This window comes from Gopherus evgoodei, chromosome 3 (genome assembly GCF_007399415.2).
Source record: "Gopherus evgoodei ecotype Sinaloan lineage chromosome 3, rGopEvg1_v1.p, whole genome shotgun sequence".
Classification (NCBI taxonomy): Eukaryota; Metazoa; Chordata; order Testudines; family Testudinidae; genus Gopherus; species Gopherus evgoodei.
Genome location: NC_044324.1, coordinates 112,538,436 through 112,551,827, shown reverse-complemented (window position 1 = coordinate 112,551,827; position 13,392 = coordinate 112,538,436). Strand labels below are relative to the sequence as shown.

The following is a 13,392-nucleotide window of genomic DNA, read 5'->3' as shown; positions in this document are numbered from 1 at the left end:
AGAAAAGAAAATATCTGCCATTTCTTAATTTACTCTGGGAATGACTCTGTATCCCTATGATTTTTATTTTACTATGTCTAGCAGTATGAAAACAGGATCTTTTTTATTTAAGAAATCCTCTGTCTTGATTCATTGTCACTTGAAGTCTTGGATCCTGATTCTAATCTCAGTAGCATAAATCACTTAATTTCACTTTCACTTGAGTTACTTCGGACCCATGGAAATAAATTCATAATCTCTATCTGATATCACAACTGGTGGCTGTAAATAGTCATTACCACATATTCTGGCTTTTGATGGGGAATAAATTGCAGGAGCAGATGAGTTTTTACAAAGCAGTGATGCTGATTTCATCTAAATGTCCCTACAGATATGGGGGGAAAAAAAGAAAAAAACCCAAGAGAAGGAAACCAAGAAGATATCTCTGCACAATTGTCACTAGAATAGTTTTCAAAGTTATCCAGAAATTATTGATAGCTCTGTAACATATTTCAGTTTAAAAACTTTGCACCAATAATGATAAATATTTTCTTAATTGTTAATATCTGAGATGGAGAAAATATTGCATCAGAATAGTTATACCATCCAAAAGGCTGCAAGCCTTGGATTAAAATTACAAGTAACTGAATCATTGGGTCAAGCATAGCAACTCCACATTAAATGGTGATATAAATGTTTTGCATGTTTTGTCTGATTCTTCTCTCATTTACAGAGATATAAAAAAGGAGTAATTTTGTCAAAGAGAATGGAATTATATTTTTTGTAAAAATAGCATTAGAAGAGCGTGTAGGATGTACAGTAATATAAGTGGCAAAACAGTATGACATGCACTGATTTGGCACTGTGAAGGTGTAAAACAAGTGTTATTCATACCAGAGCCGAATAGCTAATCTTATTTTAGCATTCCAGGACTGAGCTGATGAATTTCCATGACAGACAAAAATATACTAACCCACCCTTTTCATAAACACCAGGAGAAACAACTACCTGTGTCTCCAAATACACATATCCATGCATACACTCCTGCAAACACCTCCACATGTGCATTAACACCAAACTCTCTTCCCTCCTTTTTTTTCATTAACAGAAACATGCTTCACACCTGTCGCTTTTTCTCTCTCCCTCTCTCACACAGCCCCACACCTATTTCACATAACCACACTACCTTGCAATTCATGGACTTCTCTATCTGCTCAGCTGCCACCCCAGCCAAATCATCAGCATTCATTCTGCCATCAGCCCTGCCAATGTCAGTGCAGCAAAAACCCTGAAGAAAATCTGTATAAAATGTTCCTTGCTCAGTATGTGAGGAAATTCCTGTTGCTACTGCTTCTGGGTTGCTTCTTGCTCTCTCTCCTTTCACTGCTGGCTGCTCATTGCTCCCTGTTCTGGGCTTCTTTTTCAGCCACCTTTGGATTCCTCAGTGGCAGAGAGGGGAATAGTTGTGTACAATGATTCACAGCAGAGGGTGTTTCAGCCAGTGGCTTTGCTCAACCCAACAGCCATCCAAGAATACCAGCGACTCACCAGGAAGGCTGAGGTGTCAGAGAGTACACCATAAACCCAGAGCCTCCACCCTAAAGCTGAAGGTTAAACAGGTCTGTCTCCCATCCATTTACTCTGACCTAACATTTTCCTTTCCCTGCAAATTCATCAGTTCTGTTACCTTTCTCATTGTCCAGTTGACTCATTTCCTTTCCCACCCTGTTTCCAAATTTGCCAGTTATTTGTCCTTTCCCACCAAATCTAGTACCCATTTGCAACAGCTTTTCAAAGCTGCCCCAGAAATGTCAGCACCTTTCACTCAATGAAACCTGCTCCTTATAGCTATAGCACCTACCTCAGTATTGGACCTCACATCTTACCTAGTAGGCACCTCATCTGCCCCCTCGGCTGCTCTATTTGGGCAAATCACAACTGCTGTACCTCAGTTTACCAGTCTGTAAAATGGAGTTAATATTATTCACCTCCCTCCCTCACAAGAGCATATGAATGTTAGTTAAGTTTTGTAAGGCACACTGAAGATGAAAAGCACAGTAAAAATGCCAAGTGTATCAATAGTCTGAATTTACTGTTGATTTAATGAGTCACATACTTTGCCATATTTTTGTGCATAGGATCCTGTAAGCAGTGAATGAAAAACGATGATAGTTTCATCCAAATCCCAAACAAATACACGCTGAAAACAGAAATGGAGACAAAATCGTTAATGTAATCAGGAAATAAGATTTATGATCCAAAATCAAATCAGTCATGTCCGGTGCTTTAAATAAGCCCTTAAGTGGGTAGGTTTGTTCTGAAAATCAATATTGACAGTGTATCTTAAAATAATCTATACAAAATCATGGAGGACACTAAGCTTTTAATTACTCTACAATCTTTACAAGGTTTCAAATACGTCACATACTATAGAATATTTTACTGGTCCAATAAAAGATATTATCTCATCCACTTTGTCTCTCTAACATACTACAGATGTCAGTATACTTTGGGTCAATTACTTTGTTGTAAAGAGCTATTAATTTAAGGATAAATTCTGCTCTCAGATTCTTATGTGCAACTCACATTGATTTCAATGTGTTCCTCCAATAGAGATAATATCAACTCTTGGTGCTAGTTCTACATGCCACAAGTGCTATTACGCCACAGTAATTCACACAGAATAAGGAATTTAAATAATATTTTTGGACAAAATATCTTATTTTATCTTTTTATTTTGTTTTAAGGGCAATTTCTTAGCGTTGGTAAGAGGCTGTTTTTTTCTGAAAATGAAACTAAGGAAAGGAAAATAGAAATCTTCCCATAAATGTAAAAAATTACAACTGGTTAATTTAAAAAAATAGTTTGTGGAAAACTACCAAAAAAATTTTGTCCAAAATCAGGATAAAATTCCTCATCTTCTGTACAAAAAGATATGGCATCTGGGATTGATGCTAAATGCTATGGTCAACCCTGTCCTTCCAGTAGAGATGCAGGGGCTGGAATAGCCAAGTGATAACAAAGTTGACTTCTGGTGATATATGTGGAGATATGTACTACATAAATGGGGTGGAGCAGTCCAATGATATTAGCATTGAGTACCAGTATCACAGTGGGAGGAGGCACATCACACAAATGTGCAGAACATTTCTCTGATCCCAGTGCTGGAATATACTATGTATACAATGAGTGTTGTTCTCCTTCTGTCACACACTATGTCAGAACACTGCTAACACAAAGGTAACAAGAATATCATCACTCCACTGCTAGGACACTTGAGTTTTAAAACTTCATCTTGTACCTTACGCAGATATGTTTCTTTGCTATGGCCTTGATCTCTCAAATAGTGGTGCATAACTACTGAAGTCAATGACGCTACTTACAGGGGTACAGTTAAAGTAGTCCTTAAGTGTTTGCAGGATTAGGGCCAAATACGGCTGTCTCATATTTATGCACTCCTTTTTGTAATGCATATTTTTACACTGAATATGTAGATAATTGGATTGATACATCTGAATTTTCTTATTTTAAAAAAGAAAGTTAAACAATACACAAAATAGAAGTTAATCAGAAAAAATATGAACAAAGAAACCTTAAATTGTTTTGTAGATCTATTCCACATTAAATTAGAAGAGACAATATGCATGTATGTATCACGTTGACACTATCTTACTTTCAGCATATTCATGTATACGCTGTATCTGCCCCATATTGTATAAATGTAAAGCAACTACTAGAAATCTAGTACTTTCAGTTAATGATTCATATAGCTCATGCCACATTTTTAAAGCTTTAAACTGTTTCCACTGCTTTAATTTGCTGAATCTACCTTCAGTTTACCATTCATCAGTTACCAGAGGGCATACCTCCAAGTCACTGTCCGGAGGGGGTGATGGATTATTCTTCCGCCCTCTACCCCGAGACTTTGACCCAGAACTCCGACACGTTCTCTCATCAAGATCTTTGATTGGTGTTGAGGGGCTCTGTACTGTGTCAAACTCCCCTGTAAATACAAAAATCCATGGAAAAAAAATCAGTGTTTAATTTTTACAGAAGGTATAAAAGCTTTAAAAATGTCTCTCTACACAGATTATATGCCAACCCAAACACAAGATACACACATGCTATAAACATAAAATGCAGAAGAGCAGTTCTCAATTTCAGTTTTACATAACAGGAAATTGCAGATGCCATAAATACATTCTGACTTTACCAAAGTAAAACTTCAATAAATCTCCTTAGAAATGGAGAGATGGTTTAAATGCACTAATATTCACACAGATATAAAATAGTGAGGCATCAAAGTAAGCTTTCTGAAACACAATATTAATGGTCATATCACGCTTTTTTTAAAATTTAAGATGTGTATATCTCGTTTCCTATGTTAGGAAGTCAGCTAGATAGATTTCAACATCTTTTATTGCTGTGAAGACTCAACTTCAACACCTCTCCGCACCAGCAGGATACTCACCATCCTTATCCCCAAATATGGAGGACATCCTAAATACTCCTGCAGACATCAGAATCCCCAACCATCTCCTCCTGTCTGACAGACTAACAGCCTAATCTCCTCATCCACCTCCCTACTCTCCTCCTACTGCTACCAGCACTATGCCAGGTCATCCCTCTATCTTTTCAGACTGATTTCCCAACTGTAATCCACCTTACCGCTGCTGGTCACAAACAGGGGTGGTGGTCAACCGAGAGCTGTGAGCAGGATAAGGCAGGTCACATTGGGAAGGCTGGATGGAGAACGAGAATGGAGCTACCTAGGAGGGAATGTTTGAGACTTGCTCCACCCTATCTTCCAGTAATCAGAAATCCTCCCTCCTTCCAAGCATATCACTACCAGTGCACCTCCAGAAACTTCTGGTGATGTACCTAGGGACTGGCTAATATAGCCAGTTTCCTAAGTGAGAAAAGACATGAATCCTTCCCCCTTTATCTGCCTTAATAGTGATTTCATGCCTATTTCACAATAGCAGTGGAGTACAGCTATACCTGACATCTTCCAAAGTGTTCATTGAACTGATTCAAGGGTGCCATTCAATTTTTCTAATCTGTTGGGTTCTATGTTGCTGTGCTAGATGGTTCTTTAAAATATATTGAAGGATGATGCTGAGATATAACTGTCTGTTCCACCTTGTATTTAGCTGTGACACTTTGAGTACTTTTCCCAGACCTGAAGAAGAGCTCTGTGGACCTCGAAAGCTTGTCACTTTCATCAACAGAAGCTGGTCCAATAAGCGCTATTACCTCATAGACTCAGACTTTAAGGTCAGAAGGGACCATCATGATCTTCTAGTCTGACCTCCTGCACAATGCAGGCCACAGAATCTCACCCACCCACTCCTGTAACAAACCCCTGACCTATGTCTGAGCTACTAAAGTCCTCAACTTGTGGCTTAAAGACTTCAAGGTGCAGAGAATCCTCCAGCAAGTGACCCATACCCCATGCTGCAGAGGAAGGTGAAAAAACCCCGGGGGCCCAAATATGGCTATCAGCTAAGCCCTGAGCATGTGGGCAAGACTCGCCAGCCAGACACCCAGGAAAGAAATCTCTGTAGTAACTCAGATCCCACCCTCTCTAGTGTCCCATGACAGGCCATTGGGCATATTTACCGCTAATAGTCAAAGATCAATTAATTGCCAAAATTAGGCTATCCCATCATACCATCCCTTCCATAAACTTATCAAGCCAGATACTGTGGGGGCAGTATGAACCACTTTCAGTTAGGATGATTGAAACAAAGAGAGAGTTGGCTTTGGGAGGCCTAAATCAAGGGTGACTTAGTGTGGGCAGCATCAATTCTTTATTAATTATTAGTATTAATATTACCATAGCACTTCGGAGGCCTAAATCATGGACCCCACTGTACTTTAAAGTTGTACAAACACAGAACAAAAATATGGTCCCTCCCCCTATAGAGTTTATAATCAAGTCAAATTGCTCAATATTAAGGAATGTATAAATTAAGTTGGCAATTCTTTCCTTTTTCTTCCTGACTTTCTTTTCTAAGAACAATTTTATCAGGGTAACAAGTGAATAATATAGGCCATGTGCACCTACATATATTATACACCAAGAGAAAGAACAGGTCACACAGGTCAAACTAAGAACAATTTAAAGTTTACATACACAAAGGCAAACCATTTAAAAAGCTGTAGTCAAACCACAGTAACTCAATAACATGTACATATTTCAGTTAAACACGCAACCTGAACTCTGCCCCCATCACTGTCCATACAGCAATCAAAATCAGAAAAAAAACTTTGTCTCAAAATTGGCCAGTCAATGACCCTACACTGTATAGTCATAACTTACATACTGAGATATTAATATCTTTACAGACTATTAAAAAGGTGAAGGAGGTATCCAGTGGCAGCCAGTGTAGACTTGAGTCTGACAAACAGTTATTTTTTGTGGTTATTAATCTGAAGGTAGAAAGATAGAAGACAATTTGGGTGAAAGTGATCATGAAATGATAGATTTCATGATTCTAAGGAAAGAAAGAAGTAAAAGCACCACAATAAGGACAATGGACTTCAAAAAAGCAGACTTTAACAAACAGAGCACTAATAGGTAAGATCCCATGAAAAGAAAATCTAATGGAAAAAGGAGTTCGGGAGAACAGGCAGATTCTCAGAGAGACAATATTAAGGCACAAGAGCAAACTCTCACAATGATAAGGAAAGATAGGAAGACCAGTAAGAGGCCAATATGTCTTTATCGGGATCTCTTTAATGATGGAAAATCAAAAAGGAATCCTACAAAGAGTGGAAACATGAATAAATTGCTAAGGATGTATACAAAAGGATAGTAAAGGCATGTAGGGACAAAATCAGAAAGGCTAAAGCACAAAATGAGTTACACCTAGCAAGGGGCATAACAGTTAAAAAGAGGTTCTATGAGTACATTAAGGACAAGAGAAAGACAAAGGAAAATTTAAATCCATTATATAGCAGCAGGGAAGGAGAGCTAGTAACGAGTGACATCAAGAAGGCTGAGGTGTGAAAAACCTATTTTGCTGCAGTCTTCAGTAAAAAGGTTGTTTGTGACCAAATGCTTAAGACAATATTAACAATAAGGGGGAACAGATTAAAAATATGTAGATAATAGGACCATCAAGTGATTAAAAAAATTAATCACGATTAATTGCACTGTTAAAAATAGTATACAATTTATATAAATATTTTTGGATGTTTTCTACATTTTCAAATATATCGATTTCAATTACAACACAGAATAAAAAGTGTAATGTGCTCACTTTATATTTATTTTTATTATAAATATTTGCACTGTAAAAATAAAAGAAATAGTATTTTTCAATTCACTTAATACAAGTACTATAGTGAAATCTCTTTATCATGAAACTTGAACTTACAAATGTAGAGTTATGTACAAAAAATGACTGCATTCAAAAATAAAACAATGTAATACTTTAGAGCCTACAAGTCCACTTTTTGTTCAGCCAATCGCTCAAACAAGTCTGTTTACATTTGCAGGAGATAATGCTGCCTGCTTCTTGTTTACAATGTCACCCAAAAGTGAGAACAGGCGTTCTCATGGGACTGTTGTAGCCGGCGTTGCAAGATATGTATGTGCCAGATGCACTAAAGATTCATATGTCCCTTCGCATTTCAACTATCATTCCATAGGACATGCGTCCATGCTGATGATGGGTTTTGCTCGATAACAATCCAAAACAGCTACAAATGTGTCATGCGAACATCTGTTCTCACTTTCGCATGACATTGTAAATAAGTGAGTAGCATTATTTCCTGTAAATGTAAACAAACTTGTTTGTCTTAGGCCTCGTCTACACTGAGGGGCGGGATCAATCTAAGTTATGCAACTTCAGCTATGTGAATAATATAGCTGAAGTCAACGTACTTAGATCTACTTACCGCAGTGTCTTCACTATGGTGAGTTGACTGCTGCTGCTCCCCCGTCGACTCTACCTGCGCCTCTTACCGAGCTGGAGTACAGGAGTCGACTGAGAGCGCTAGGGGACTGATTTATAGCGTTTAGACTAGACGTGATAAATCGATCCCTGCTGGATTGATTGATGCCTGCTGATCCATCTGGTAGTGAAGACATACCCTTAGTGATTGGCTTCACAAGAAGTAGGACTGAGTGGCTTGTAGGCTATAAAGTTTTACATTGTTTTGTTATTGAGTGCAGTTCTGTAACAAAAAAATTCTACATTTGTAAGTTGTGCTTTCATGATAAAGAGGTTGCGCTATGCTACTTGTATGAGGTGAACTGAAAAATACTATTTCTTTAATTATTTTTACAGTACAAATATTTGTAACTATTAACTAAGATTTGTAACCTGTCCTTTAAATCGGCTTCGGTACCCAATGACTGGAAGTTAGCTAATGTAACACCAATATTTAAAAAGGGCTCTAGAGGTGATCCCGGCAATTACAGACCGGTAAGTCTGATTTCCGTACTGGGCAAATTAGTCGAAACAATACTTAAGAATAAAATTGTCAGACACATAGAAAAACAAACTGTTAAGCAATAGTCAACATGGTTTCTGTAAAGGGAAATCATGTCTTACTAATCTATTAGAGTTCTTTGAAAGGGTCAACAAACATGTGGACAAGGGGGATCCAGTGGACATAGTATACTTAGATGTCCAGAAAGCCTTTGACAAGGTCCCTCACCAAAGGCTGTTATGTAAATTAAGTTGTCATGGGATAAAAGGGAAGGTCCTTTCATGGATTGAGAACTGGTTAAAAGATTGGGAACAAAGACTAGGAATTAATGGTAAATTCTCAAAATGGAGAGGGGTAACTAGTAGTGTTCCCCAAGGGTCAGTCCTAGGACCAATCCTATTCAATTTATTCATAAATGATCTGGAGAAAGGGGTAAAAAGTGAGGTGGCAAAGTTTGCAGATGATTACTAAACATCTCAAGATAGTTAAGACCAAAGCAGACTGTGAAGAACTTCAAAAAGATTTCACAAAACTAAGTGATTGGGCAACAAAATGGCAAATGAACTTTAATGTGGATAAATGTAAAGTAATGCACATTGGAAAAAATAACCCCAACTATACATATAATATGATGGGGGCTAATTTAGCTAAAACGAGTCAGGAAAAAGATCTTGGAGTCATCGTGGATAGTTCTCTGAAGATGTCCGCGCAGTGTGCAGAGGCAGTCAAAAAAGCAAACAGAATGTTAGGAATCATTAGAAAGGGGATAAAGAATAAGACTGAGAATATAGTATTGCCCTTATATAAATCCATGGTATGCCCACATCTCGAATATTGTGTACAGATGTGGTCTCCTCACCTCAAAAAAGATATACTGGCACTAGAAAAGGTTCAGAAAAGGGCAACTAAAATGATTAGGGGTTTGGAGAGGGTCCCATATAAGGAAAGATTACAGAGGCTAAGACACTGCAGCTTGGAAAAGAGGAGACTAATGGGGGATATGATAGAGGTATATAAAATCATGAGTGATGTGGAGAAAGTAGATAAGGAAAAGTTATTTACTTATTCCAATTATACAAGAACTAGAGATCAACAAATGAAATTAATAGGCAGCAGGTTTAAAACAAATAAAAGGAAGTTCTTCTTCACGCAGCGCACAGTCAACTTGTGGAACTCCTTACCTGAGGAGGTTGTGAAGGCTAGGACTACAACAGCGTTTAAAAGAGAACTGGATAAATTCATGGTGGTTAAGTCCATAAATGGCTATTAGCCAGGGTGGGTAAGGAATGGTGTCCCTAGCCTCTGTTTGTCAGAGGGTGGAGATGAATGGCAGGAGAGAGATCACTTGATCATTGCCTGTTAGGTTCACTCCCTCTGGGGCACCTGGCATTGGCCACTGTCAGTAGACAGATACTGGGCTAGATGGACCTTTGGTCTGACCCGGTAAGGCTGTTCTTATGTTCTTAATAAAAATAATATAAAGTGAATAGTGCCCACTTTGTATTCTGTGTTGTAACTGAAATCAATATATTTGAAAACATCCAAAAATATTTAATAAATTTCTACTGGTATTCTATTGTTTAACAGTGCAATTAAAACTGCAATTAATCTGAGTTAATTGTGTGAGTTAACTGCAATTAATCGACTGCCCTAGTAGATAAATTAGATGTATTCAAGTTAGCAATGCCTGCCACAATTCACCCTAAGGTACTTAAGGAACTAGCTGAAACAATTTTTGAACCATTAGTGATTATCTTTGAGAACTCATGGAGGATAGATAAGGTCCCAAAGGTCTAGAGAAAGGCAAACAGAACACCTATCTTTAAAAAGGGGGAACAGAGAGGACCCAGAGAATTACAGACACTTGGTTGAGTGAATTTACAGATTTCTAGTAAAAAATAATTCTTTGTGTTGCCATTAAGTAAATCATTTAGTTCATTATTCCTCTTAGCGAACAATGTGCCAAAGGTTATTAAATAAGTCTACCCTACCCTGAACATATCTGATCTCAAAAGCTAAGCAGGGTTGGGCCTGGTTAGTACTTGAATGGAAGACCTACTGGGTGCCATAGGCTTTGGTGGGAGGGATAGCTTGGTTTGAGCATTGGCCTGTTAAACCCAGGGCTGTGAGCTCAATCCTTGAGGGGGCCATTTAGGGAACTGGGGTAAAAATCTGTCTGGGGATTGATCCTGCTTTGAGCAGGGGGTTGGACTAGATGATCTCCTGAGGTCCCTTCCAACCCTGCTATTCTATGAAGTAAAATAGAACAATGAGGAGCGTCTTCAAAGTTGTTATTATGTCCTGATTAGATTAAAATCCTGTTTGTCATGTGAGGGAATTAAAAGAATTCCAAACTTTCTTAAACTCTGTGAAACCACTTAAAGCCACAAATAATAATGGCACAATTATGATCTGATACAGATCTTCAGTTATACACAACTGAAGAGATGGAAATCTACCTGTGTGTGTGTGTGTATATATATATATATATATATATATATATATATATATATATATATATATATATATATATATATGGCATGAGTTTCTAATGAAAAGTAATTATGTATTTACCTATTTTCCAATCATTTTATGCAAAGCAGAACTATTCCAACATAATGCACCCTCACATTTCTTTCTTTGCCCCATGTAAGATAAAAACAAAATTACATCAAAATCTAGCTTTTTTGTTTTATTGCTTCCTCAGCAAAATAGCCCAATGAGTGAACTAAGTAGCAAGTAGTTTGTAAACATTGATTTTTACGAAAAACATCAAACAAAAATCAAAGTACAATACTGATAACTTTTGAAAGTCCTAGAAAATAAGTTTTATTCAAAGTGTTTCTTTATACCATTCAGTAATCCATGTCTCTGTATTTAGTTTAATATTTTATTCTACATGCATACATACTATCCATGAGAATGTCCTCAGAGAAAATTTCTATAGAGGTGTAAACAGCAGAGGTCTATAGAAATTAAATAGGGCTATATAGCAATTATTCTAAATGCCTAATTAATAGAAAAATACTTTCTATAAGCTTTAAAACCATCCTATGAAACTGTATAGAAAAGTCATGTCTACTACATTCACTAGTAGGGCTGCATTACACACAAATGGCAAAGCTGCATACGTACCCTCAGGAAGGTTGGGGTGGGGTGGGGTGGGGCAGGGTGCAGGAGTGCAGAGACAGACTGATAAGAGGCAAGAAAACAAAATTTGATCTAGTATAAACTTTCAAAAGTGCCTAAATGAGTTAGGAGTCTAATATCCATTTTCAAACGTGACTTAGGCACTTAAGAGTCTAAATCCAACTGACTTTCAATGAGGCTTATGTTTCCAAATGCATACATCACTTTTGAAAATGGGTCTTAGATTCCCCTAAATTACCGAGGGCCAGATTTTAAAGGCATTTAGGCACCTATCTGCATCTCTATAAATACCAGCACCTAAATTAATACCTTTAAAAATCTGGTCCTTAGGCATTTTTGAAAATTTTACCCCAATCTAAAATGATTATAATTTGCTGAGGAATGAGAAGGAAATTAAACAGAAATAAATCACTTCCATTTAATCAAGACTCCGTACTAATCTTTCTTTGCTGTTGCAGAATTAGTCAGGAGAGGGTGTTCTAATTAATTAACTAACTCTGTTCCCTCAGTGATGCCAATAGCAGGAAAGGTACGAAAGGTACTGGGGAAGTAAGGCCAAGGAGTATTGGCTTGTGCTCCATAAGAGAGAGAAGAAAATATGGTTGGTTAAATAAAAGTACAAAATGACAACTCCAAACTGGAATCCCCCACAACCAGAACTTCCACTAACTTCAACAAGAGTTCTGAACGTGTGTCTTATAGGAGGGGGCCCTTATCAAAGGAAATGTTATTTACTGGCTCTTCCAAGACTACACAAAACGCAGACTACAAGAAAAAAAACCTAATGTCTGGCCTGAACCTTTTAATTATTTTAACACAAAAGAAAATTTAATATATGTGAAAAATGTAATGTTTTATAAAATCAAGATTCAATTACAAAGTAACATATTAAAGCATTTGTTTTGAATTATTCAATTTACTTAATTCTTCCAAAAATTAAAAAAATCTTTCTAAATCTTCTATGAAAGTTCCTAAAAGCTGAAGTAAATGCTATTTACAATTTCCATTTAACATTAATCATTACCAGTTGCCCCCAGGCTTCTCCTTGGACCAAAACTGTACATGATTGCATAATTATCCATTAATCAGTACTGTAACTAATCACTGTACCTTGTAAGTTCTGGGCATTTAGAGCCAACTTTATTTCATTAAACTAATCTCTAAATCAGAATTACCAGCTGTCTCTTACTTGAATGCAAAGCATGCTTCTATTTTAGAACTGCAGAAGTCAGTAGTGCTTGGGTTTTTGAACAACTGTAGGCTTAATTGCTGGATTTGCTTTTTACAAACATCAGGCTCATCCATATTAAAGGGGAAACTCATTTTTTTTATCCTTAAACAGCTTCAGAAAATTTAAACTTAAAAAAAACCTGACCAAAATGCAGATCTATGGTGCAGTAAGAATGTGTGTCAAATCTGATAGAAATGCAAACAGAAGGACCCCAAAATGTGTGTACTTATTTAGAGATAAGTCCTAGTGCAGTTCATTGAAGTTAGAAATATTAATTGCAATGCTTGAAATTCTTTCCTTTTTTTCTATATTCAACACATAGCTAAAGATCCTGTTTGGGAAACTTCATTCACTGGCAAGTGAGAGTATGGCTACAATAAAGTGACAGGAAAGTGCTAAGCATGAACATGGTATGGCCTGTTATTACAGACATAGTGATACTCAGGTACTGGTGCAGGACCAGCACAAAACCTTCCTTGTCACTGAACCTGCCATGACTGAATTGAGCAAGAAGAGTAAGAGCACGGTTGTTGTAAAAGGGCTTTCCAGGAGGGAAGACCCAGGCCAGCAGTGGCTACAAGCACCAG

At 37.3% G+C, this 13,392-nt stretch overlaps 1 protein-coding gene across 13 annotated transcripts in view; it reads right to left on the bottom strand.

The window, feature by feature from the left end:
- The window catches only part of EYA4 (EYA transcriptional coactivator and phosphatase 4), a 248,085-nt gene that overhangs the window by 28,923 nt on the left and 205,770 nt on the right, over positions 1–13,392 (bottom strand). For all 13 annotated transcript variants that reach the window (XM_030556339.1, XM_030556335.1, XM_030556343.1 and 10 more), the window contains 2 exons: positions 3,846–3,982; positions 2,096–2,179 (listed from right to left, as the gene is read on the bottom strand). In XM_030556339.1, the coding sequence (XP_030412199.1) occupies positions 2,096–2,179; positions 3,846–3,982 (221 nt within the window). The remainder of the gene's footprint in view (positions 1–2,095; positions 2,180–3,845; positions 3,983–13,392) is intronic.